The sequence below is a fragment of the Rhinoderma darwinii genome, chromosome 3, assembly GCF_050947455.1.
Source record: "Rhinoderma darwinii isolate aRhiDar2 chromosome 3, aRhiDar2.hap1, whole genome shotgun sequence".
Lineage (NCBI taxonomy): Eukaryota > Metazoa > Chordata > Amphibia > Anura > Rhinodermatidae > Rhinoderma > Rhinoderma darwinii.
This window is the reverse complement of record NC_134689.1, coordinates 112,465,240-112,493,134: the sequence shown is the minus strand read 5'-3', so window position 1 is coordinate 112,493,134 and position 27,895 is coordinate 112,465,240. Positions and strand designations below refer to the sequence as shown.

At 41.4% G+C, this 27,895-nt stretch overlaps 1 protein-coding gene across 5 annotated transcripts in view; it reads right to left on the bottom strand.

Annotated features, from left to right (window-relative positions):
- Positions 1-7,352: 7,352 nt before the first annotated feature.
- The window catches only part of NSD1 (nuclear receptor binding SET domain protein 1), a 97,529-nt gene continuing 76,986 nt past the window's right edge, over positions 7,353-27,895 (bottom strand). For 3 of the 5 annotated variants that reach the window (XM_075856560.1, XM_075856564.1, XM_075856562.1), the window contains 11 exons: positions 27,180-27,380; positions 25,978-26,157; positions 25,198-25,354; positions 24,909-25,114; positions 24,706-24,818; positions 18,437-18,706; positions 17,781-17,897; positions 14,564-14,705; positions 13,674-13,798; positions 12,488-12,677; positions 7,353-12,048 (listed from right to left, as the gene is read on the bottom strand). In XM_075856560.1, coding sequence (XP_075712675.1) covers positions 10,607-12,048; positions 12,488-12,677; positions 13,674-13,798; positions 14,564-14,705; positions 17,781-17,897; positions 18,437-18,706; positions 24,706-24,818; positions 24,909-25,114; positions 25,198-25,354; positions 25,978-26,157; positions 27,180-27,380 — 3,143 coding nt within the window. In that variant the 3' untranslated portion in view covers positions 7,353-10,606. The remainder of the gene's footprint in view (positions 12,049-12,487; positions 12,678-13,673; positions 13,799-14,563; positions 14,706-17,780; positions 17,898-18,436; positions 18,707-24,705; positions 24,819-24,908; positions 25,115-25,197; positions 25,355-25,977; positions 26,158-27,179; positions 27,381-27,895) is intronic. The other 2 variants (XM_075856563.1, XM_075856565.1) reach the window with 1 other exon arrangement.

Genomic DNA, 27,895 nt, shown 5'->3' with positions numbered 1-27,895 from the left:
TTTTCATTTTTACAAGGAATAAAGGAGAAAAAGCACCCCAAAATTTGTAAAGCAATTTCTCCCGATTACGGCAATACCCCATATGTGGTCGTAAACTGATGTTTGGACCCACAGCAGGGCTCAGAAGGGAGGGAGCGCCTTTTGGATCTTGGAGCGCAGATTTTGCTGGATTGGTTTTTAGTGCCATGTCGGGTTTGCAACGCCCCGGAGGGACCAAAACAGTGGAAACCCCCCAAAAGTGACCCCATTTTGTAAACTACACCCCTCAAGGAATTTTTCTAGGGGTATGGTGAGCATTTTGACCCCACAGGATCTTTTTTAGAGCTAAGGTGACCAAAAAACAAAGATTTTGGCACTTTCAATTCTTTATTTCTTACAGCGTTCACCGTGCGCAATAAATTACGTTTTACTTTATTCTGCCGGTCGGTACGATTACGGCGATACCATATGTGTATAGTTTTTTTTAACGTTTTGCAGTGTTTGCATAATAAAATTACGTTTCTATAAAATAATTTATTTTCTGGGACACGCTATTCTCAGCCGTAACTTTTTTATTTTTTCGTCAAAAAAGCTGTGGGAGGTCTTGTTTTTTGCGGGACGGTTTGTAGTTTTTATTGGTACTATTTTGGGGTAAATGCGACTTTTTGATCACTTTTTATTCCATATCTTGGGAGGGGTGGTGACATAGTTTTCCGTTTAATTTGTTTGCGGCGTTCACCGTGCGGAAAAATTAACATTATAGTATCATAGTTTGGGTCGTTACGAACACGGTGATACCAAATATGTGTACTTTTTTTTTAACGTTTTCATTTTTTCCCTATAATAAATGACTTATTATAGGAAAAAAACTACTTATTTTTACACTTTTATAAAACATTTGTATTAACTTTTTTTTTACTTTTTACACTTTGTTCGCTGCTAGAATACATTACACTACCTAGGTAGTGTGACGTCACAGTCACTCTGACAGTTGGTCTACGAGGATCAGCAGAGGCTGATCCTCATAGGCTGACATACATGGCAGACCTGGGCGCCATCACAAGCCCCCACGATTGTATGGGGGCTGCTGATGCGCTACAAACCCGCTACGTGCGGAGATCGCAATCGAGCCCCGCATGTAACGGGTTAATTGCCGAAATCAGCGGTGATAAGCCGCTGATCGGCAACACTGGAGTGTCAGCTGTCGGGGACAGCTGATCTCCAAGTTCCCGATGCACACTGTCGCCGACAGTGTGCCATCGGGAACGACACAGTGACTTCTTGTCACTCTGACAGGAAGCCTATCAGGACCAGCCGAAGGTTGGTCCTGATGGGCTTCCGTCCATGGCAGACCCGGAAGCCATTGTTTGGCTTCCGTTTGCCATAGTAACTATCGGCAAACCCCACGATTTCGGACCGGGGTCTGCCGATGTTAGAAACCCCCAAAATTCGGCGATTGCACCTGATCGCCGAATTTAAGGGGTTAATTCGCCGAAACCAGCGGCAAAGGACCGCTGGTCGGCAAGAGTGGAGTGTCAGCTTTCGGCGACAGCTGACCTCCCGGTGCACACGGTCGCCGACAGTGTGCACCGGGAAAAACTCAGTAACTGTACGTCCTTGTGCGCTAATACACTGGCAGCAGGGACGTACAGTTGCGTCCTTGTGCGCCTATGGGTTAATCTAGTCGCCCGCCTCTGAACCAGCTCCAGTTCTCCTATATCCTTTTTACAATGTGGAGCCCAAACCTGAATTCCATAGTCAAGATGTGGCCTTACAATAATATTACATATGAATCACGAGTTTTTAGCTTTTTTTTTTTCTTCTTTTGTTCACCCTAAAATCCTATTTGCTTTTGCAGCTGCTGCTTAGCTTATTTGTAACTAGATCCTTCTCTTGTTCCGTTATCCCCAGTGTTATTTTATTTAATTTAATCTGCAATGTTGTTGCCCATGCTGCCAGTTTATCAAGGTCTTTCTGTAGTATTTTATATTGAAGCTGAATTTTAAGCATCCTACAATGTTTTGTATCATCAGCAAAAATGGACACCTTGTTATTAGGCCTTATTCAGACGAACGTTGCATATGTCCATGTGCGGTCACGCTAAAAAAACAAAACGGACAGCACACGGACCTCTGCAATTCAATGGGGCCATTGAGACACCCGTGATTTTTCACTCATGTTTCCGTTGCGTGAAACTCACTGCAGGTCTTATTCTGGTCCGTTTTTGCGGACCACGTCGCCCATTAAAGACTATGGGTGCATGAAAATCCTTTCTTTACACAACAGTTGCTATAGAAATGCAGAGGGGAAAAAAAATGTGCACCAACACAGACACTGAAAACTGATGCCACACGGAACTGAAATGCATTAAATACGTTCCATTTTTTGCAGACACAAAATGGACACGCTCGTCTGAATCAGGCCTTAATCCCATCCACGTCATTAATAAAGAGATTAAAAACACCAATCCTTGTGGGACCCCGCTGCTGACTTTGGCCCAATTTTCGTAAGTACCATTTATAATGACTGTTTATTTTCTATCCCTTAACCAATTCTTTACCCACGTGCATGCATTGTCCCTCAGTCCCTGCCTATGTAGCTTCAGAACAAGTCCTGTGTGAAACCGCATCAAATGCTTTAGCAAAATCCAAATATATTACATTAGCTGCATGGCCAACATCCACATTTGCACTTACCACTTAATAGAAACCGAGCATGTTAGTTAGGTACGACCTGGTTTTCATGAATCCATGCTAGTTATTAGACTATTCTCCGGTATATACTGTTGAAGTTCATCTCATAGAACACCCTCAAATATTTTACATACCACAGATGTCAAACTTACTGGACTGTAGTTACTTAGTTGCACCTTCTTAAATATTGGTACATTATCAGCCGTCCTCCAATCCTGTGGCACTGATCCTGTTAAGAGTCTAAGAAGAGGAGATACAATGGTCTGTCCAATACGGAGGTTAATTCCCTTAATACTCGTGGATGAATGCCATCTGGGCCAGGGTATTTATCAATATTTAATTTGCTCAGACACAGCAGTACTTCCTCCTGTGTTAAGCAGGTAACAGTGGGTGGGGATCATTTATTACAGTCTCATTGAATATCTGCATGTGTTTAATATCTCAGATCTCTCTTAGTCCTCTACAATTATATTCCCATGCTCGTCTTTAAGAGGGCCAATATTAATCAGAATTGTAATTTTTGGCATTAGTACATTTATAAAAAAAATTCCTTTTAATGTCGTTAGCAGTTTGTTTTTCTGTAGATAACGTTTTACATTTTCTATTGAGATCTTTCTAAGTCTGAAATGCTTTTGAAGAGCCCTACAATGTTTTGACTGCTTTTTGTATTTGTCTTCCTATATTCAGTAATTTCCTATTCATCCATATTATGTCTCCTTTTATTCATAGACATTTTGTTACCAGTGAGTATAAACTTACTACACCTTTCATGTAATATATCTTTAAAAACTCCATTTCTCTTCAGTATTCAGATTTACCAATACATGATCCCAGTCAACAAGATTAAGTGCTTCCCTCAGTCGATTGTATTTTGCTTTCCTAAAAATTCCAGGTTTTTGTAGCTCCCTTTCGTACTGTTTTATTAATGATATTATATTAAAACTTACCATATTGTGGTCACTATTGCCCAAGTGCTCTGAGACCTCCACATGTGATCTGGTGTCTGGTCTATTAGAAAAGACCAGATCCAGCACATTATCCACTCTGGTGGGTTTCTTAACCAACGGAGTGAAATACTTGTCTTGAATGGTGTATAAAAACGTAGGCCTTTTAGAACATCCAGCAGCCTCTATGTCCCAATTAATGTCAGGTTAGTTAAAAACCCCCATTATAAAAGGACCCCATTATTAGAGAAAATTATATCTTTAAAGGCTATGTACACTTTTGAAGTTCACGAACTTAGATGTGATCATTATTAGCTGGATTCTGTAGAGACTTGCAGGACCAGATTGCACTGGAGCAGTCAGTGCAGTTGAACTGTCGGAATCTGCTTTGACCTAACAATCCAAACAGATAAAAACAAGGGGACATATAACACAAAAACAGGCCATACTTACAAATGGACACAGACATTGTCTGTGTCCATTTGTAAGTATGGCCTTTTTCGGTGTTTTTGTGTTATATGTCCCCTTGTTTTTATCTGTTTGGTTTTTTGTATCAGGAACATTTAATTCCAGTTAGGGAGTTAGGAACTCGCAAGTCTGGGGATCCTTGTCGTGGATTGCGAGCTTGCGTCCTTTTGGCCAAAATGATCACTAATACCCCAGGTATTTTTCATTCTTACTTAGATTTGCTTCTTTTGGACACAGCCGGGTCTTTGATGCTGGGAGAGCATGGTGTGTTGTCAGGGGCGTAACTAGGAAAGACTGGGCCCCATAGCAAACTTTTGACTGGGGGCCCCCCCCTCCCCTGGGTGTCACACAACCCCCCCCCTGTAGATATCACCATACAGCCCCCCTCTGTAGATAGCGCCATACATCCCCCTGTAGAGAACACCATACAGCCCCCCTCTGTAGAGAACACCATACAGCTCCCCCCCCCTGTAGATAACGCCATACAGCATTCCCCCCCCCTGTAGGGAACGCCATAGCGTCCCCCCCCCTGTAGGGAACGTCATACAGCGTCCCGTCCCCCCCTGTAGGGAACGCCATACAGCGTCCCCCCCTCCCAAAATAATGCGACCTACAGTGTATCCTACAAAATACATGTATCCCCTCGCCACAGGATAGGGGATACATGAGTGATCGCTGGCAGCGATAGGGAGAACGGAGGACTGAAAGTCTCCTGAACTTCTCCATGACAAACCTCTGACTTCCGGCGTCTGCGCAGCTCAATAAAAATGAAAGGAGCGCTGGTCACGCATGCGCACACGCACGACCGGCGCTCCATTCATTTCTACGGAGCTGCCGACACAGACCTCGGAAGTCCGAGGTTTGTGATGGAGAACTTCAGGGGACTTTCAGTCCCCCGTTCTCCCTATCAATGCCAGCGATCACACATGTATCCCCTGTCCTGTGGAGAGGGGATACATGTCCTGTGGAGAGGGGATACATGTCTTTTGGTCTATTTTGCACCTTCAGGACCAGACACTGTTTAGCCCTTTTTAGCACGTGTTAGTTAAATGGCTCTAACTTTTTTATTTGTTGGGCTAACGACGTGATTTTTGCGACGTTTTTTCCGTAGACAATGCAGGTTTATTTTTTTTATCGTTTTTATACACACCTTTTTTGCTATTTTAGAATTTTTATTCATAAAGTTTGAAAATAATATTAAAAAAATAAGCTTTTTTACATTTCAGCAATTTTTTTTTTGGTAATAACATAGTTTTACCCTAAAATAGACCTTTTATTTGTGATCGTCATTGTCTACCGTAAATTTTTATATATTACATGTCTATATTAGGGTAATTGGGTCAGCGCTAGCGTTACAACAATGATTGGCAGGGGGGGGGGGGGAACGTTTTTTTTTTGGGGGGTGGGTATTTTATGTGTATTTATTATTTACATTTTTTTTGCACTTTATTATTTTTTTATTACTATGGTCTGTCCCCCAAAGGTCAAAGAAGACCTTTGGGGAACTTTATATATATTTTTTCTTTCTTTTACACCATGTTTTTCCACTGTAACTGCACAGCAGCCCCAGTTACAGGGGAAATCAGCCTTCTCATAGTGACGCTTGTCACTAATAGGGCTGTGCTGGGTCTAGTAAGACCCAGCAGCAGCCTGCCACTAACTGCACCCGGCGATCATGTGACCAGTCACATGATCACCGGGAGGAATAGAGACAGCGCCGCTGCTGCTGTCTCTATTCCTATACACAGCGTTCATTGAGGGCTGTGTACAAGTGATCAGAGAAGACAGAAGCAGCGAAAGCTGCTTCTATCCTCTCCTCAGGGTCCCCGGCAGTCACTGACAGCCGGAGACCCGACATTCAGCTGCCCGATCGCGCGGGCAGCAAGTTAAAACCTGAGCCGTAGAAAGTCTATGGCTCGGGTTTTAAGGACCCTGACCGCTGGCCGTAAAAATACAGCCAGCGGTCGGGAACCAGTTAATGGCAGAGCGGGGAGATACCTCCCTGCTCTGCCGTAGTGTTCAGTGGCGTCCCGCTGTAGCAGCCATAGCGGCTGCTAGCGGAGCCTCCGGCCATGGCAGGGGCCCGTGCCGGCGGGCCCCCTCATGCCGCGGGCCCCGTAGCAGCCGCTACTGCTGCTACGGCGGTAGTTACGCCACTGTGTGTTGTTTGGCATAGCAAGCAGGGTAGCCCGCTCTATGAATTATCAAGGCGTCACAAATAGGCTTCTACCTGTCTATACACGTTGCACCTCATGACTTACACACTATCCCTCCATGTTTCACACACTTGCACCCCATTATCCATTTATTTCTATTGAGGCACTTCACTCATTACTGCCCCCTATATTTCACTTATAGTATTACACTTGCACACACACTATTCATTTATTATTTTTTACTACACATCCCATGCACCACACACCACTCCCCTCAAGACCAGTGGGAGTGGCTATTATTAAAGCACCTGTTCACTCTCCATCAGCGTTTCTGACCTGTCTGTGTCCATTTGTAAGTATGGCCTTTTTCGGTGTTTTTGACCTAACAATACAGCTTATATGTATACAGGAGAAATAGATACTTAAGATGCAGCTGCTTTTTTTTTATAAACTATTTAAAAGTTGTTCAAAATCAGATAAAACTTTTTTAAAATTCACTTCAAAAGGTGTACATATCCTTCAAAGAATATGTTGTATGACTAATTATATTTGAAGTGAACGTGTCAATTTTCAAACAAACATAACTACTCTATATATGTCAACGTTATACTATGCAGCAGAAACGAGTCATAACTGATGTTCCACATTCTACCGGTGAATGATTCAACAACCTTGTCTCACGTGTCATTAATGTTTCAGTGATCACAGGACCCTAACAAAGTGTGGGAAGTGATATACTGATTCTGACCGTAACACCCCCCCCCCCCACTCCCGTGTGTCACCAATTACAGAAATTCCACCAATATGTTAAAGCACAAGACTTTGTTAAGATCGGTTTAGACACAAGCAATTCTACAGTCCGGGCTTTCATGTGTTGCATGATCAGATTTTTAAGATGGAAACAAAGAGAGAGTGCCGCACATTTTCTCTTAGTTGAGTAAACATAGTGGAATACCAAGGAAGGCTCTTCCATTAATGTGCTTTTGTACATGGTTGGCAATAAGAAATAGAACATTTTGGCGAAACATATGCTTATTTAGAACCCAGTGTAGATGGGATAGTCCGTTCACCTAAATTCCTGAACAGGTAAACAATAAGACAGGAGTCCAGAGTAGACTTAAACTTTACAGTATCGTGTTTTCTTCTATATACAAAGAATTACAGTACATATTCATAGAAGGTGAACAACCACCTTCCACTAGTGACTGGAAATGCAAGAGCCTAGTTACAAAGAAAAACAAACCATAAAACCAAGTGTGAGAAACCGGTTGTGTCATACATGCCGCCTTCTCAGCATGTGATGGACAGTGTTATATCCCATATCCATTCAGTCGTTCTGTTCGTATGTACAGTCAGCAGGATGGAGCATGAATTCGGAAGAAAGCTTCGCGTCTCTCGAGTTGGTTAGCACCAGTGAATGTGGCGTCTTGAACATGTTATTTCGAGTAGGCTTATTCCAGAGTTTAGAACTGCAGTCTCTGTCCGCAGTAGTCCTCAAACATTATCAGCGGCAATGGATTAAAACGTATACAGAATGGAATATTTAATGATATGGTTACACGGAATGGTCTCCATTTCTGGATGTATATTATACTTTGCCTTTATACATTGGCTGCAGGACAAATAAAGCAACAGCCTGATGCACTTGTAAAATAACATTAGGGACGGTTTGCACCCCCCTCTTACGTGCGTTATGTAGTACAGGACTGCCTCGCCTCTTTTCTGTCGCTATGACCATAACTGTGCCAGGTCTGTCCAAGAGACATAGCTATATTCAGAAAGATATGTTATAACTCCAGATAGTCACTGAAAAGCTGAAATTTGAAAACACTTGGATCTCCAGCTAACAGTGATCGGTGGTTACAGTTTATCTACGAGCTCTGCTGGGGCATTGGCTTGACATGTAAGTAACCTACAAAAAGGCAATGATTCTGCAACATCCATGCATTAAACAATGGTTTAAAATCACAATGGTCTAGTTTATTAATAAAATGGGAAAAAAAAAACGGGTCTTTCAATTCGGCAAACTAAACCAAACCTTAGAAAGATCAAATTTACAAATGTTCACAGGACTGAAGAAACAGAAATGTAAGAGAAAATTCAGCTCACATCAGAGGCACCGGTATAGACACCAACACCCAAAGGTTTGCAACAAAATGTTATATATATGTATAAAAAAACCCAAAAAGAAACATACAGTAAAACATTAAGCACAGCTGCCCATAGCACCAAAATTCCCATAGTAAGATTGCTAAAGATTTAATAGAGGCAGGTGTGAGTTTAATGTGCAGAGAAGGTGTAGTGTGATGTGCAAGAGACTGGGATGCCCACTATTGGCCAGCTGCTTTATCGACCGGTTGCTCTGGACTAGTTTTTAATCAACCCTTCATATGACTTCTATGTAGCGGAGCACCTACTGTTCACATAGTAAGATGTCTTTATACACAGACCACGTTCATTTCAGACAAATCCAAAATATAGGAAAAGGGCCGAATGATTATGAATACAATGCATTTTTCATCCGATTTGTTAAGAAAGTAGGATAAAATGGATTCAATATGGTTTACAGCTACAATGCTAAAAACTGGCTATCTGGTTTTAGGTAAATAAAGCGTAATTATTTATAAGAAAAGAAACACAGCTTTTTAATATACTTGCAGTTTCCATTCCTCACCATTTTCAAGATCTCTGCTTGCAGTCAATGATTCTTAACAGTTTACATCCTGCAGCTGAAAACCTGTACATTGCTAAAACGTAAGAGCGGTTTGCTAAAATTGTATCCACTTTAGGCCGGATTCACACGAGCAGGTGCGTTTTGCGCGCGCAAAAGTTCCGTGTGGCATCTGTATATGGTGTGTGGCTGCGTGATTTACACGCAGCCGGCATCATTAGGACACTCTGTCTTTATGTTACAACACAGTAAAGAAGGAGGGGCATTTATGTTTCCCTTCTTTACCAAATGTAGCGCGAATCACGCGCATTACCCGGAAGTGCTACCGTGTGCGATTTGCACGCACCATTGACTTCAATGGGTGCGTGCTGCACGAAACACGGGCAAGTATAGGACATGTCGTGAGTTTTACGCAGCGGACATACGCTGCGGGAAAAATACGACCTGTCATAACGGCCCCATTGACTAACATAGGTCCGTGCGACGCTCGTGATTTACACGCGCGTCACACGGACGTAATACACGTTCGTCTGAATAAGGCCTTAGGCAAACCACTGTGATACATCAGGAGTACAAATCTCTCCTGTCCTTAGAATTAGCTCTCAAAGAATTGCTTACAGTCTCTACAGGTTTTCAGCTTCCCATGCACAGAAAGCCAACAATCATCTTAAAAATGGTAAGGAATTAAAATTCAAAATATATATTAGAAGGTTGCAGAACTTTTCACTATACAATGATGAAGCTTATTTTAAAAATATTATTTTCTTGAAACCACTTAGGGGCCACACAGGGCGCTTATCTTCACCGCCAATATTAATTTTGCTAAAATTCTGATGGGATCTTTCAGCTGAGAATATGAATACAGTAGTACCAATTAAACAGACCTTTTTGTAGCAGGTTATCAACAGCATTATACAGGAGTGGTTGTACTATTAACCTAATGTTCTTCTTAAGGCTCAAATGTCTCCTCGAAGAAATGGTTAAATGGAAGGATTCACATTAGAAGATTTAATACTGAAGTAACATCCTACAACACACGCCACAATACTAGTCTACAATGGTAGTTGTATTTTGGCATGAGTAACAAAAATCTTGAGGTTGTGTGTCCAAACACTACACCCTATGTCATAGGAAGAAACCTCAGACATGCAGAAACAGATCTCAACATCCTCAACAGAACAATTTAACCAGGCAAGAATAGGAATTCTAAACCAAACACAAATAACCCATTTGAGGTCCATTGGCATTAAAAGGTTTCCTGATATCCACATCTTAAAGTACAACTCATTATAATAAGGCACCTCCCTCTTTTCTCTGCCATCAAGGCCCATAATATTATTTGCAGACTTACCACACAGATAGAAGTGCCTTATTGCTTTTTTTTTTTTTACAGCCTCTTTTAAGAAAAGCGATTGACCTGATTATTTACTAGACACAAAAACCCACTGATGCATTACAAGACTTGAGCAGTTCATCAGTGATGTGACTCGTAAGTCTCTAACTTTAAAAAGCTGACAACTAAAAAGCAAGAACTAAATGCAGCAGCCGCCTCGTTGAGTGTCTACATATTGATAACGCCGCAACGGTTTTGTTTGTGTGCACATATGACAGCCACATCCAAAGTAAACTTGGTATTTCTCACTGAAACAGGCACAACAATCCATTCCCATCGGTCCTCTACTTCAGTCCTAGGTTTCATTCCTGGTCTGCTGCTATACACACAGCAGCCGCTGGACAAGGGCTAAATGCAGTTTTTGGCTGACAATCAGTAGCAAAGTCCTGATCTACAGAAATGGACGACTTCTGCTGAACACCAAGAAATGCGCTTTCTACTGTTTTAACTGAAAGATCTTCAGGTGGATTGTCGGAGGTCTTCTCAAACACATTCTGAGGTCCATCAATTGTTTGGTCTTCTAAAGCCGGGTCCAGGTTCTGTACTGAATCTACAGGCTCTTCCAAAGCGGATGGGGTAATAGGTTTCTCTGTTGCCGTAGAACATGTTTGTCTATGGTTGTTTGGCTCATCTGCACCGGTATTATAGTTAGGTGATCTATTTGACTGTTCTACTGGATCTCGGTCAGAGGGAAGATTTTTAACACTTTCTAGATGCTCATCTTGGAGATTGCTTAATTTTTGCAGGTCATTAGGCTTCTGTTCAATAGTGACGGGGGTCATTTGTTCCTGTATAGAGGAATCCCATTTGTCTTCTGAATCAGGCAGTGGTTTCTTGACAGCACTAACAGCATTGTCAGTTTCTATTCCATCCAGGCATATATTAACATGATTAGGTTTCTCTTTCAAGTTTTTCTCTTCATCACCAAGATTAGACGTTTCTTCAGCGGTCTGTCGTTTCACAGGAGCAGTGGTCAAGAGCACCTTTCCAGCCTCTCCTGGGTATTTTCCAGCCGTTGCCAATACAACCTTCCCAGTTGACAGAGGCTGTTTCCCTGTAGGCGATAGCAGTACTCTACTAACTGATGAAGAGCTCTTACCAACAGAAGTCAATAGTACCTTCCCAGCTGGTAGATTCTTTTTACCTATAGAAGCTAACAAAACCTTACCAGGGGATAAGGATTTCTTTCCTAAAGAAGCCAAGAGGACTTTCCCTGTAGGCAACGGTTTCTGTGCTGCGGACGCAAGAAATAGTTTCCCACCCACGGGTGATTTCTGGCTACCAGGGGTCATTAGTAATTTGCCAGCTGGTAGAGATGTTTTCTCCGAGGAGCCTACCAATACCTTCGCAGAAGGAAGGGTATTTCCCTCAAGAGCGAGCAACACATTACCAGATTCTGAGGTACTAGTCACTGTGGGAGCCATCAGCATTTTTGTTGGTGCTGAATTTTGCTTATTACTTGAGGATTTCTCCTTGATATTATGCACAGTGTTCTTTGTTGTTTGAGCTAGCACAGATGTGTTTTTTTCAGCTGAGGAAGATTCCGTTTCTCGGATTTCCCCTGGCTCCAACGGATGTGGTCCACATGGGTCATGCTCAGTACATGATAACCGTCCGTCCAGCTTGGAGATGAAGAGCATGCCCTCACGGTGCAACTTGCAGAAGGAACTGGGACACATTTCACAGAATGAAGCGGCCTCCTTACTACAGACATCACACTGATGCCATGGACATTCCCACTTTCCTACAATGAGAACAGGAATATTTATATTAAATAGAGACCGCAAAAATAAATAAATACTTGTGGCCACTAATTTCAACAAATTCCATTTTATGACAAACCATACATAAACAAAATTATTAATGTAAAGGGTCTTAAACATTCCTTAATAAGAGCTAGTTTTTTGGCATTCATAGAACGCAAATTTTCTAACGTTATATTGCAGCTGCAAGGTGAAATTGCCTTCCACAACGCTAGCCACCAGCCCCCGCCAACGGTACCGGCCTGTGCCCCTCTAGCCAGACACCTATACAAACCCCCTAACTACAGTGGCTATCTTTGGCTTTCTTTAGAATTGCCACATCATTTCAACATATAGACCACAATTATTCGTTCAACCTTCATTTGGGACACCATATCATCCTTGATTTAGCACACAATATTACCAAAGCAAAGTGCTTACCTGCAGGCCTACGAGTTAAACTTAAGCAGTCTGCATGGTATACTTTTGGGCATCCTGGCTTTTTGCAGGAGACAAGCTGTCCTCCATCTCCACAACTAAAACACTCATCTTCATGCTCTTTAACCATCTCCGCTTTCTTGCGCTTCACATATTTTCTCCTGGTCCGGTCTTCAGTAACGGAGGGTTGGTTCTTAATGTGAAATCACAAAGAAAAATTTGGCATTTCTGTTTTCTTTACAGTAAACCTAGCATAATAATGGCATCATTGCGGTGATTCAAAAGACTTGCATTCGCAAATATACCTTTTATTTACAACATTTAATTTCTATATGTTTTCTGCTATTTGTTTTACAATTTATTCAGAAAGCACTAGAACATATCATTTGGACACTATTACAAAAATTGGGTATAGACCATTTATAGTGTGCACATATTCCTAAATCCTTCTTTAATTCATAAATGCAGTATTGCTATCGGATGGCACGGCTGCCGATTTGCTACAAACCACTAAGATGCGGCGATTGCTTTATTTAAGGGGTTAATGGCAGGAAATGGAGCTAGCTCCGGTCCTGCCGTTACAGTGGGGTGTCCGCTGTAACATACAGCGGACACCCACTGCTGATGACGCCGGCTCAGCCGGAAGCTGAGCCTGCGCCATCTTGCCGATGGTACCGGAAGCCTTTTAGGCCCCGCCGCTGAGCGGGGAATAGGAGGCTTCCATTGCTGGAAGACCGGGAGGCCAGTATTAGGCCAACGGTTGCCATTGCAGTCACCAGCAACCCAGTGATCACGTTGCTGGGGTGCCGGTGGCTAATAACTCCTGACATGCTGCGATCTCTACTGATTGTAGCATCTGAGGGGTTAATCGGCCGGATCGGAGGCTAGCTCCGGTCCTGGCCATTACATCAGCGTGCCAGCTGTAACATACAGCTGGCACCCGGCAGTGATGGCGCTGGCTCAGCTCCTGAGCTAGCTCCATCACATACACCAGTTTCCATCATGTAACTGTACGCGATTTTGCGGGAAGGGGTTAGTATTTATTTTACTCCACAGTCCACTGGTAATATACTACAAACCGTACATAATTTTTATTTATTTTTTTAATTTTGGCGTTCATAAAATACAAAACACCTTTAACACAGATAGTCACAACTGCAGAAAAACATTTTCATTTTAGTATACAAACCTTAGGCCTGACTCCGAGGAAACCACTGCAATTTGGAGCACCGCATTTACACACAGTCTTCCCATTTCCAAGACATTCAAGGTTGTAGTTGAAAGTTAACTCTGTTCCTGAAAATTTTGAACGGTCTGACAATTTCAAGATGTACTGTTTATCATATCAAATAAAATTAAGGTGGGGGTGGGGGGAGGGGGTGGAAACAAGCTATTTTTGCAGTTGTAAAAGAAACATTTTCACAATAAAATAATAAAAAGAAAAAATGCAATATGTGATCCCGTTGTGACTATAAGGCTATGTTCATACATTCATGTTTTTCCTATGGCAAATCTTAACCTGTATTTTTCAAAGTATCTGCAGTAGAAATTCGAGATGGACACTGATTTCTGGCGTGGATGTGGCACTGAATCCACACGAGGATTAGCTCCATTACCATTCAATGAGCTAAACCGCTGCTTTTCCCTGCAGAATCCACAAGAATAATGTACATGCTCATTATACTCGTGGTTGATTTTATTTATTCCCATGGTACAGAAGAAATAAAAGACAATACACTTATTTTTTCAGGGCCTTGTGAATGGGATATAAAGTACCTCTTTGACTTGGATGCTTAATGTTAAACGATTTGATAAGGATTAAGTAATGGAATCCACACCCAAATCCTGATCAAATCCTGAACATGTGAACATGGCCTAAAAATCATCTTTGTTCCTGAACGCCTTACTAAAAGTAATTGGTCATTTTAAAATCACTATAAGAACACATATTATGCACAAAGAACTTGCATATGTTGATCTTAAATATCTGTATTAAATATTATGGTAGTGAAATTGAACAAGATTCTAAAAAGGCACAAGAAAACTGGGCAAAATGCCAGTTAGCATGTTTTTTCTTACCAGCTTTGATATCACACAGGGCAAAAAGACCCACTCTTGTATCACCATTCACAGTCCATTTCTGTGTCTCGCAGTTCGGCTGGCAGCAGTGGTTCATAAAGCGTGCAAAATTTCCCTTTGGCCCAGCATCAATTACACGATCCTAGAACAAGGATAGACAAGTCTGTGTAACCAGTAATCCTAGCTTTTCTGATAAAACAGGAGACATTGGGGCTTATGCATAAAAACGGTTTTAAAGGAGTTTTCCAGGCAGTAAAATTTGATGGCCTATCCTCAGTATAGGCCATCAATATCTGTGGGTTCACGGTCCGACTCCCAGGACCCCCGCCGATGAGCTGTTTTGAAGGGGGTGCAGTGCTCGTACAAGCGTGGCTTCCCGTTCATTTCTACTTGCTCACTGTGAACCGTCGGATTCACAGTGAGCATGTAGAAATGAAACAGCTGATCGGCAGGTGTACCAGGAGTCGGACCCTGACTCATCAGCTATTGATGGCCTATCCTGGGGATAGACCCCTCAAGGAATTTATCTAGGGGTATAGTTAGCATTTTGACCCCACAGGTATTTTGCTATATTTATTGGAGTTAGTCTGTGAAAATGAAAATCTACTTTTTTTCTGAAATAACATAAGACATTTTTCATATTTACAAGGAAGAAAGAAGAAAATTCACCCCAACATTTGTAAAGCATCTTCTCCCGATTACGGAAATACCCCATATGTGGCACTAAACTGCTGTTTGGACCCACGGCAGCGCTCAGAAGGGAGGGAGCGCCATTTGGATTTTGGAGCGCAGATTTTGCTGGATTGGTTTTTAGTGCCATGTCGCGATTGCAACGCCCTGGAGGGAACAAAACAGTGGAAACACCCGAAAAGTGACCCCATTTGGGAAACTACACCCCTCAAGGAATTTTTCTAGGGGTTTAGTAAGCATTTATACCACACAGGTCTTTTGCAGAATTTAGTAGAATTAGGCCGTGAAAATGAATATAAACATTTTTGTCCACTAAAATGTTGCATTTTTTCATTTTCACAAGGGATAAAGGAGAAAAAGTCGCTCTAAATTTGTAAAGCAATTTCTCACGAGTACGACAATACCCCAATGTGGTAACACATTTATTTTTTTAATAGAAATGAATTAACCTTTGCAGGACTGATCCTTTTTTGCTTTTCCATTTTAGTTTTTCACTCCCCGCCTTCCAAACGCCATAACTTTTTTATTTTTCCATGAATTGAGCGGTGTGAGGGCTTATTTTTGGCAGGACGAGCTGTAGTTTTTATTGGTACCATTTTTTAGTAGATGCAAATTTTTGATCACTTTTTATTACATTTTATTTAGAGCTTTGGTGGCCAAAAACAGTGATTTTGGCGTTTTAAATGCTTTATTTCTTACGGCGTTCATAATGCGCTATAAATGACAATTTTACTTTATTCTGCGGGTCGGTACGATTACGGCGATACCATATGTTATATTTTGCAGCGTTTGGACAATAAAATCACTTCTTTATAAAATAATTTATTTCTGTGTCGCAATATTCTGAGAGCCGTAACTTTTTTATTTTTGTTAAAAAAGTGGTGTAAGGGCTTGTTTTTTGCGGGACGGGTTGTAGTTGTTTATTAGTACTTTTTTGGGGTACATGCGACTTTTTGATCACTTTTTATTCTATATTTTAGGAGGGGTGGTGACCAAAAAATAGTGATTCTGACATTGTTTTTAGTTTGTTTTTTTTTGCGGCGTTCACCGTGCGGTAAAAATAACATTATCGTTTTATAGATTGGGTCGTTACGAAATATGTGTACTGTTTAACCGTTTCATTTTTTCCCTATAATAAGACTTCTTATAGGGAAAAAAAAAAATATCTTTTATTTTTACACTTTTGTAAAACATTAACTTTTTTTTGTATTTTCTTTACTTTTTACACTTTCTTTTTTTACCTGCAGCTCTGATCGCTGCTAGAATACATTACATTACCTAGGTAGTGTAACGTATTCCAACTGTCAGTGTGACGTTACAGTCACTCTGACAGTAAGGCTGGGTTCACACGACCTATTTTCAGGCGTATTATACCTCGTTTTACGTCTGAAAATAGGGCTACAATACGTCGGCAAACATCTGCCCATTCATTTGAATGGGTTTGCCGACGTACTGTGCAGACAACCTGTCATTTACGCGTCGTCGTTTGACAGCTGTCAAACGACGACGCGTAAAAATACAGCCTCGTCAAAAGAAGTGCAGGGCACTTCTTTCAGACGTAATTAGAGCCGTTCTTCATTGAACTCAATGAAGCGCAGCTCAAAATTTACGGCTGTCAGAGAAGCCTCGCAAAATGCGAGGAGGAGCATTTACGTCTGAAACGAGGCAGCTGTTTTCTCCTGAAAACAGTCTGACATTTCAGACGTAAAAGCCTGCTACCGTGTGCACATACCCTTAGTCTACGAGGACCAGCCAGAGGCTGATCCTCATAGGCTTGCATACATGGCAGACCCGGGGGCCGAAGTCTGGCCCCCGGGTGCCATGACAAGCATCAGCAGCCCCCACAATTGCATGGGGGCTGCTGACGTGCTACAAACCCTGTACATGCGGAGATCGCAATCGAACCCTGCATGTAACGGGTTAATTGCCGAAATCAGCGGCAATGAGCCGCTGATCGGCAACAGTGGAGTGTCAGCTGTCAGGGACAGCTGACCTCCCGGTTCTCAATGCACACTGTCGCCGACACGGTCACAGACACTGTCATCGACAGTGTGCATCGCGAGCGGCAGTGACGTCCTGTCACTCTGACAGGAAGTCTATCAGGAGGCTGATCCTGATAGGCTTCCGTACATGGCAGACACGGAGGCCATTATTTGGCCTCCGATCGCCATGCTAGCCATCTGCAAACCTCACAATTTCATCGTGAGGTCTGCCGATGAGCTAGAAACCCCTGAATGCGGTGATTGCAATCGATCACCGAAATCAAGGGATTAATTGCCGAAATCAGCGGAAATAAGCAGCTGATCGACATACAGTGGAGTGTCAGCTGTCAGGGACAGCTGGCCTCCCGGTTCCCACTGTCGCCGACAGTGTGCACCGGGAACCACGCAGTAACAGTACGTCCCTGTGCGCTAAGACACTGGCCACAAGGACGTACAGTTGCGTCCTGGTGCGCCTAGAGGTTAAGGAATGTTTTTAAATGCTAGTATAAGGGCTTACTAGATAATAAGTACCCTTATAATATTACCTTATCAAGGGTTAGCATGTAGAAGTTTGTGATATCTTGCTCCTGAGCATAGCGGATACGAGCGCGACATTCTTCTTCATCAATCATTTCTCCCACATACTCATTAACAAATTCACCCTACAGGTAAAAACAGAATAATATGCAATGAATGAATGAACTTATGTGCAGGGGGAAATAACTAGTCTTAAATGTCGTTTATTGGAAAAACCACATAATTCACTTATCCACAGGATTGGTGATCTATTTCTGATTGGTGATCTATTTCTGATCGCTGGGGTTCTGACCGCTGGGAACCCCAGCTTTCACGATAACGCGGGTTTCCAAGTTGTATGAACGGAGTGGTAGTGTGCATGCGTGGCCACAGCTCCATTCACTGTCTATGGGACTGAAGGAGAGAGCAGAGTGCTTGGGGGTCACGCATGCACGTTACCACTCCTTTCAAACAGGGGACTTGGAGACCAGCATTATCGTGACCCGTGTTCTTATGAATGCTGTGGATAGGTGAAAAATGTTGTTTATGGGGGGGAAAACCCCTTTTATTTTATATATTTATTGGTGTAAAGTTAAAAAAGCAATACACTAATAGAATTGGAGAAAAAGGACAAACAACAAACAGTGATAATAGAAGGCAAAGAAAATCAACCTGGGGAACATACTTTCTTAATATCGCTCTTGCATCGTAGTCCCCAGCCTCTGCTTAGAGTGCGGAAAATCTCTACTTCTGGATATTGACGTTTAGAAAAATCCTGATTCTGGCAACGTTCACCAGCTGGGCACACAGAAGGATGGCATTCATACAGCAGCATACGGTTAATGCATTCAGAGTCTTGTCCACAAGGAGTCTCATCGGAGGCCTTGCAGTTACAACGTGGGATTTCTGATAGGTCAGCAGTGAGGATTTGAACCTTCCCGATGGGTTTGTTCACCTGCCAAAAATGAACAACAAACTTCAATATGTATTCCAATAGGTTTCTTATACATAGTGCAAAGATGAAGCATACATACGTACATAAAGATATTTTTAAGAAAGCCATAGGTAAAAGCTCTCTCTGGAACAGTGGGCGAGATTTACCAAGACAAGTACAAGGGAAAAGTGGAGCAGTTGCCCAGATATCAGACACTTCGGTAGTTGCGATCAGTTGCAATATGGCATCTGAGAAATAAAAGCTGGAACATGAGTGGTTGCTACGGACAGCATTACCACTCTTCCCATTGGCTGATCAATATGTGCTTCAGAATATTATCAAACCGTGAACTCCGGAGGTTAAAGAGGTGCACCAATAATCCTTAATGGAAAACCATACAAACAAGTGTTTAAACTGGGAGGTGAACCTTACTGGTAAAGCACCCCCCAGTTGTTAACCCTTTCTGGACCAGACAAATTTTTGTTTTTATGCTTTTGTTTGTTCCTCCCCGCCTTCAAAGAGTCAAACGTTGTTTCTTTTTTCGTTGACAGTCATGAGGGCTTAATTTTTACGGGACAAGTTGTACTTTCTGATGTTTTGTTTTTACGGTGTTCACTCTATGTTGAAAATGACACATTACCTTTATTCTGCGGGTCAGTACGATCACTGTGATACCAAATTTATATTCTTTTTGTTAGGTTTTAGTACATTTAAAAAAATGAAAACATTTGAAAGAAACACTTTTTTCCATCCCCATATTGTGACCCCCGGGGAAAGATGTAGTTTTTATTATTAATATCATTTCAGGGAATGTCTGGCATTTTGATCGCTTTTTATTCAATTTTTTATGGGGTTGAAGTAGCAAAAAAAGCTGCAATTTGCTCATTTTTACCTTTTTTTTCCCGCTACGGCGTTCACCATATTGGATAAATATTTTTATAGTTAGGGCATTTTCGGACGCGGAGATACCGAAAATATGTTTATTTATTTTTGTGCCTTTATTTTTATATGTGGTCTGGGTGATTTGGATTTTTATATATTTAAAACTTTTTTTGAATTTTTTTTTAGGACTAATATTTAATCCCCCTAGGGGGCTTGAATCTGCGATCATTAGATCGCTTATGCCATAGACTGCAATATCACAATATTGCATTCTAAGGCAAAATCAGTGCATTGCTCAGTGAAGGTCTCAATAGTAATCTTCCTATTGCAGGGCTGGGAGCGTTCACAAGGCCCCCAGCTGCTATAGGAGTACACCGGCTCCCACGATCTCGCCACACAGGAGCCCCAAAGTGAAAGGGGCAGTAAAAATACCTCAGATGCCGGTGGTCACATCTGTTGCCGGAATCTGAGGGGTTAAATGCTTGACACCAGAGGTGTTTCTGATTGCAAGCATTGCCGCTGGGTCCCTGCTGTGCAACACAGCAGAGACCGGGGGCCATGGAGCCGGCTTCTGAGCGGGTGCCATATTTAAAAGAAAAACCTCCCGACATAAATCACCGGTGGAGCGACATGAGTGTTAAAGGGGTATTCCTATCTTAGACATAATATGGCATATCCGCAGCTCTGGGAAACCTATAGCCTGCAATCTGCAGCCAGTCACCACCCCACCAGATGACCCCTGCGTGACCCCCACCCCCCCATTCTCTATATAGTTGTGTGTCCCAGAGCTGGTACCCGCATCTATCAGACATTTATGGCATCTCCTCATAATATGCCATAAATGTCTAAGATGGTTTTACCCCTTTAAACGCTTGAAGCATAATCACGTACATGCCCACACGATAACCGCGGGAGCCCGGCTGTGAATGACAGCCGGGCTCCCACTGCAACGGCTAGGATTGTAGAAATCTCCAATCCCGGCTGTTTAACCCCTTAAATGCCGCGGTCAATAGTGACTGCGGCATTTAAATGGTTTGACAGAGGGAGGGGGCTCCCTCTGTCACCGACTGGCGACCCGCGGATGCGATTGCCAACTCAGTCGGGGGCCTAACAAAGGCCCCCATGCCTGCCCTGGCTATATGCCTATTAGAGGCACGGCCAAATAGTTTGCCTGTCATTTTACACCGACAGGAAATAATGCTTTAGTATACCAAAAATTATATCAGATAGTGGGACAAAAAAAAAAGAATTAAAAGTTTATTAAAAAAGTAAAAAAAATATATATAAAAAGATTACATTAAAAATAAAACCACTTTTTTTCCATAAAACTGAGGTTTTATTTATTATAAAAGTGTAAAAAAACAAACATACAAATATCTGGTACCACCGCAATCGTAACTACCCAAACAATAAAGTTAACACATTAATTGTGAACGCTATACACAAAAACAGCGGAATTTTTTTTCCCCCATTCCCCCCCACCAAACTCGTTTTAAAATCAATAAGTCCTATGTACTCCAAAATAAGACCAATGGAAACTACATCTGGTCTCACAAAAAACAAGCCCACATATGGCTACATTGACAAAAAAAAATAAAAACGTTACAGCTTTTGGAAAGCGGGTATGTAAAAAAAAAAAAAAAAAAAAAGTTAAAAAGGGTTTTAAAAAGTAGTAAAACAAAAACAATATCGCCGTAATCGTACTGACCCATAGAATACAAATCACATTTACACCGCATAGTCAACTACATCAATTTGAAACGCGAAAAATAATGCTGGAATACCAGTTTTTTTTCAATTCCTTCCCCACATTTTGTTTTATAAAAACGTTAATCAATATAATATATACACCCAAAAATGTAATGATGCAATTGAAAAATACAACTCGTCCTGCAAAAAACAAGCCCTTACATGGCTATGTCAACATAAAAATAAAAAGTTATGACTCTTGGAAGGTGAGGAGGCAAAAAACCTAGAAAAAATGCCTGATCATTAAGGCCAAGACAGGCCTGGTCCTTAACCTGTTCCCACACCACGACGTAATAGCAAGTCGTGGTGATGACGTATGGACGCTGTGTATTACAGTGGACACTCAGGACCAACGGCCAGGAACAGCGATCGCGCTGTTCCTGGCCATTTAAACCCTTAAATGCTGCGATCCATCATGATCGTAGCATATAAGACGTCAGAAAGAGGGGGCGCCCCCTCCGACAGCTCATCTTTTTAAAAAGTTTTTAGTAGTGTTAAAACCAAATTTTATATATATATATATATATATATATATATATATATATATATATATAAAAAGTTCAAGAAACCCCCCCTTTTGCAGTTTTCTCTAAAATAACGTAGAAAACAAAATCAACAAAATTGGTATTGCAGCGTCCGTAAAAGCCTGAACTAATACAACATAAGATTATTTTTCCCGCACGGTAAATGTTTTAAAAAATAAAAACGCCGGTATAGCAGTTTTTTGGTCACTTCATATCCCACAAAAAATGAAATAAAAGTTCAAAAAAGTCTCAAGTACCCCAAAATTGTACCAATTGAAATTACAGCTCTCCCCGCAAAAAATAAGCCCTCATACCGCTCAATTGTCGAAAAGATAAAAGTTATGACTCTCAGAATATGTTGACAAAACACGAATTTTATTTTTTAACAATTACTTCTTCCTTGTAAAAGTAGTAAAACATAAAAAACTATAAAATGGTATCGCCGTACATAGAGGAATCGCTGTTTTTATTTTCCTATTCCACCCCACAAAGAATTTTGTTCCAGTTTCCCAATACATTACATGGTACAATAAATGGTGTCGTCAAACACTACAACAGGTCACGCAAAAATAAAAGCACTCATAAAAAGGTTATGGCTTTTGGAAGGTGGGGGGAGGAAAAAAAAATTAAAATAAAAAAAATGAGGGGAAAGGGTTAAGGGGGCACATCTGTGGTGGCGGCTTTGACAGGAGTGATAATATGCTGTACATGCTTGCAGCAATCTCTCTACAGCAGTAATTGACTCCTTTTGTGCTTTCTTTAATGTTATACTGCGTTCCGGAGATAAATTAAAGGTAACATTTTTAATTATAGCATGAACCATTCTTGAATGTCAGGCATCAACATGTCCCAGTTGGTGGGGCCCCAGTGAAAAAAGTCTGAGAAGCCCTGATGTAAAGGAAACACATACTCCAGCGTAAAAAGGTGCAGCTTAGGCCCCATTCATATCATGTTTGTACTATCCGCCGGGCATTTCCTTTTTTTTTTTTTTATTAAAAATGTGGACCATTGAAAATGTATACAAACGTTCTACCATTTTCTATTTATGTCTGTGTTTTTATAGCGTGTACGTTTAGCACAAACTCATACGTCAGTATACGTTTTTCTGTTTTTTTACCTAAAAAAAAGTATATATTTTTTCAAGTGAACACTGATAGAAAACAAAAAACTGATAGATTTACTGTACATAAACGGATACAAACATATAGCATTACGATTGCATACGCCGTCCATTGAGATCAATGCTAAAAAAAAGCGTTACGTCGCGTATAGCTTCAGAATAGAGCAGCAGACTACGTTTTTCAGTACTTTCAAAAAACAGTATCCCAACGTATGACAAATCTAGACCAAACGGATGCTATTTTGGTATATGTTTGACCCATTCTAGTCTTTGTATACGCTGAGCTATACTTTTTTTAGTGTTTAAAAACGTATACACCCGGCGGATAGCACATACGCGATGTGAATGGGGCCTTACAAGAGTGGAGGTGAAACTACAATTATAAAAACTATGAAACAAAACCTATAACTTGGAGTCTGACACACGAGAGATGAATTAAAACAGTGAAAGTTTATTGAATCAATTAAAATAAACACATATGTAAAAGCATAGAGATGAATACCACAAGGAAAATGGGCATCCAGAATATCTAATACAAATAGTGGCACTATGTAGATAGGCTGAGCCTAACTGTGGCAAATAGCATTAATGGTTGACAAGTAATGTGCAAAACAGCCAATTGTGTGCCAATACAAAGTGCTCGGTAATGAATGCAGCAATGATGAATACACTGTATAATTTCACTATGTAATACGACTGGGACAACAGCCCATGAACGGTAGAGGAAAGTAACTAGAAGAATGTCACATCATAATACAAGTACCTACTGCAATAAATCGAAATGTATCAATGTCTCTTACCCATCTCAAAATTGAGTATCTGGCGTCCACCCCGGCCCCCAGACGAAGACTTCCGGGCCGAAACGTGCGTCGGGGTGGACGCCAGATACTCAATTTTGAGATGGGTAAGAGACATTGATACATTTCGATTTATTGCAGTAGGTACTTGTATTATGATGTGACATTCTTCTAGTTACTTTCCTCTACCGTTCATGGGCTGTTGTCCCAGTCGTATTACATAGTGAAATTATACAGTGTATTCATCATTGCTGCATTCATTACCCAGCACTTTGTATTGGCACACAATTGGCTGTTTTGCACATTACTTGTCAACCATGAATGCTATTTGCCACAGTTGTGCTCAGCCTATCTACATAGTGCCACTATTTGTATTAGATATTCTGGATGCCCATTTTCCTTGTGGTATTCATCTCTATGCTTTTACATATGTGTTTATTTTAATTGATTCAATAAACTTTCACTGTTTTAATTCATCTCTCGTGTGTCAGACTCCAAGTTATAGGTTTTGTTTCATATTCAGCGGGCTCACCGTCACCACCATGCTCATTATGGGCCTGGGGCCCGGTTCCCTATAGAGCCCACACATCACTGATGAAGGGGCATTCACTACGGATTTTGTAGGGAGCGGTTTGGTGTCCTCCATTTAGGTATAGTTATAAAAACTATGCCCAGTGAGTTTCTTTTATTTTCAAACTAACAACTCGCTTACACTTAAAAGATCAGAGAAAAATACTGAACAAGTACCGGGTCCTCCAGAGCAAAATACGTTCTGCTCCATTCTGGCGGATAAAGGCTTTTAACATAACCAGTCATTAGTGTAAGGTGGTACTAGCTAAGTATATAGGATACCCTAAAGTGGTCGAAATACATATACCACCTCATACAGTCAATTAAACAAGGGTGGGGAAAAAAACAATACAAAAAGGACAACACTGGGCTGCTCACTTTAATGTGCTTATAAGGAGGTGGTTTTTTATCATTTTTCTTCTCCTCTTGTAATTGCCTCATTTCCTTCTGTGCTTTTAACTCTTCAAATCTTTCTGCAGCTTCCATCAGCCCTACAGGATAGCAATATTATTGTAAAGGCAAAAACAGAAAGACGAAGAAATGCTCACAAAAGCAAACAAAAAAAGTGACCCTTTTCAAACCTTTCTTGTAGACAGCATCTACTCCCTTGCTCATCTTATCTTTGTTAAGGGCATCCCCCTCCATGTAAGGAAATACCCTGGCCTGATGAGTCCATAAGTAGTCCTTAGAACCGAAAAACAAGACTGGAAACTCTCCAATGTCATGTTTCATCTTCTGGATATTTGTAGGAATGGTCTTAGGATGATAAACCTCAGCGGGCCACCACCTAAATAAACAAACAAAATGTTTTCCCAACCACTAGCGAAAAAGATAGAGAGTGTGGAGGGTAGAGAGCAGTCTTTACTTTACCTGAATCTCCCGACCTTAACCCATACTATTTCTTTGTAATGGGGCTTTTTGCCAGCTTTACAGTCATTGCAGAACCAGCTACCCTCTGGCATGTCAATATTAAGACATTCACGGTGAAAAGCAGCTGGACAGGACTCACAGCAAAGAAGACTTCCACCTGACATGAAGAAAAGAGGTATCACAAACAAGTATATTGCACTGTACTATATACTAACAAAAAACTCATTGAAAATAACCATTTAAAGTAACACAAACATAGAAAATTTACAAAAACCACAAATGTATCCCAGCAATTCCTCCTTTAATCTCCTCTTTCCTTTGATATTATTTTGTCTTCTATTGCAATTAATACTGAGAAATATATATATATAAAGAAATCATCTTTATGCATCCCAAAACAGCAGCCATTTCCACACTCAAATTCCTGTGTCTGGCTGGAAGACAACTGGCTGCAGTAGATGCCTCTGTCCGGTCTGCAGGATACAGATTGTTAAACTCCAACTCTTTGCTAAACCTCATCCCCTCAGTCAGTAACTAAGCCAAAAATAAAGCAAATCAGCAGGAAATTAACTTGTGTTCTCTACAGGATTTCTAGAAAACGGTTTCAGGAACATGCAGAAAATCCTGCAGACTGGCAAACTGTGTAAGCAAGTTTATTTCCTATTTGCATCATTCATTTCTAGGTTTAGTGTTCCTTTAAGTCACTTTGCTGAACAAAAACCTGCAAATCAGTGCAATCCTAGTGGAAACAGTTCTAAACAGAAAATACAAGAAATTTACCTTCAGAGCACACAAAGCACCAGCTGACATTAATATGCTCGTGATTCTTACAACCTCTGCGAGGAGTAAAGTGGTTCGGGCAAATGATACTATTAGACGCCAAGGCAACTGTTCCTGCTGCCTGACAAAAATCATTGGCATGATAGGCAACCGGGCATCGTACACATCTCATCAAACGACCTGTGCCCCAATGTATTAAGAAGAGACATTGAAGAAAATAAGAATGAAACATTTTAGAGTTGAAATTAAAATTTACGAGTTAGCATCTAGTATTTGAGCAGTCTCATTTGTTTTCAGCTTCAGTGTATAGAACGGCAAACTGATAAGGTAATGACACCCAAAATAGGTCTATGTTTTCTGCCCTAGTGCAAAGTTTTTTCAAAATGTGATACTGTAGGGAGTTCTGCTCTGTTATAGGGGTACTGTTGCAAGCTAAAGAGGTTATAGGGGCATTGTAGCAAACTGGGTGTTTTACAGAACTTTAACTGGCTATAACATAGAAACTGTAGCATCTGAAAAATCTGGCATGGTGTGCACAGTGGGGAACATATTTATGGCCCTCTGTCTAATCTACTAAATTTAGAAACATACAAATTAAAGGGGTTTTCGGGACCACCGATCAGCTGTTTCGAAGGGGGTGCCGCGCTCATAGCGGCGGTTCACAGTTCATAGTATTACAGCCTGTCGGAGAAGGCTGTAATACTGTGAATTGCCGCTACTGCTGTGTCGGCGATTCACAATACGAGCAGTGACCGGAATGAAGGGGGCTACGAGCGCGGCTCCCCCTTCAAAACAGCTGATCGGTGGGGGTCCTGGTAGTCGGACCGAGCGTGATCAGCTATTAATAGCCTACCCTGAGGATAGGCTATACATTTTTAGGGACTGGAAAACCCCTTTAATGATCAGGTTTAGTTATATCAAGTAAGAAGACACTCGCCCCAGACTTCAAACACGAATCAAGGTAAAAGCATATTAAGTTGAATCGTAGCAAAAAGAGGAGTATTAACAGCCTCAGTTTATAATATAATGTAAGTTGAGCAAATTTGTTCAGTGTCTTGGGGTAATTTGTTCAAATTTTTCACTAGGGTTTTTTTTTCACTAGGGGGGCTTGTAAACGTGAAGAAATAAAGTTCTGCAGGATAACCATCCTACCCAATATTTTTGTTCACCAACATATCAAAGATAGCTGAGACTTCGCTCACCTTTTGAAGCAGATGGGCTGTTGGGGTTGTTGGCGTGACAAGTGACGCAGATATGTAAAGAACAGCGGAAACCTTTATTCAGTTGAATTGTGGGGGGATAATTAAAAGCGCAATTTTCATGGTAGTACTTTCCACACAGAGGGAGTGAGCAGCGTTTTACCCCTTCATCTGAGGTCTTGCATACAAAACAGGTATGGACACCTTAAAAGGAAGCAGAATGTAAATGTATACATCTTACTATGAGCTTAATATTAAAGGGGTATTCCCAACTTCATAAACTATCACCTATTCACAGAACCCCCAGATCCTCCACACTGCACTCCCCGCAGTGAGGAGCTTTAATGGAGCTGCAGTCAAGCATGCGCCTGCAGCTCTATTCACGGTCTATGAGAATGACGGAAATAGCTGTGAATGGGGCGGCAGCGTGCACGCTGGACCAGCGATCATTCATTGTCCTTCTCACGGCGGTTGAGCAGCGGAGGAGGATTTGGGGGTTCGGGAGCCTCCGCGCAATCAGTGGAGGCTCCAGCAGTGGGACCCCAAAGGGATCAGAAAATTATCAACTAATTACAGGAAAGGTGATAATGATTTTGGCAATACCCCTTTAAAGATAAAATAAAGTCATGCACAATAGCACAAACTAGAGAAAAACATACAAATTGTCCTCTATCACATATCAAATGCAACAGAGAGGACAAAGGATATTTGGTTGGTCA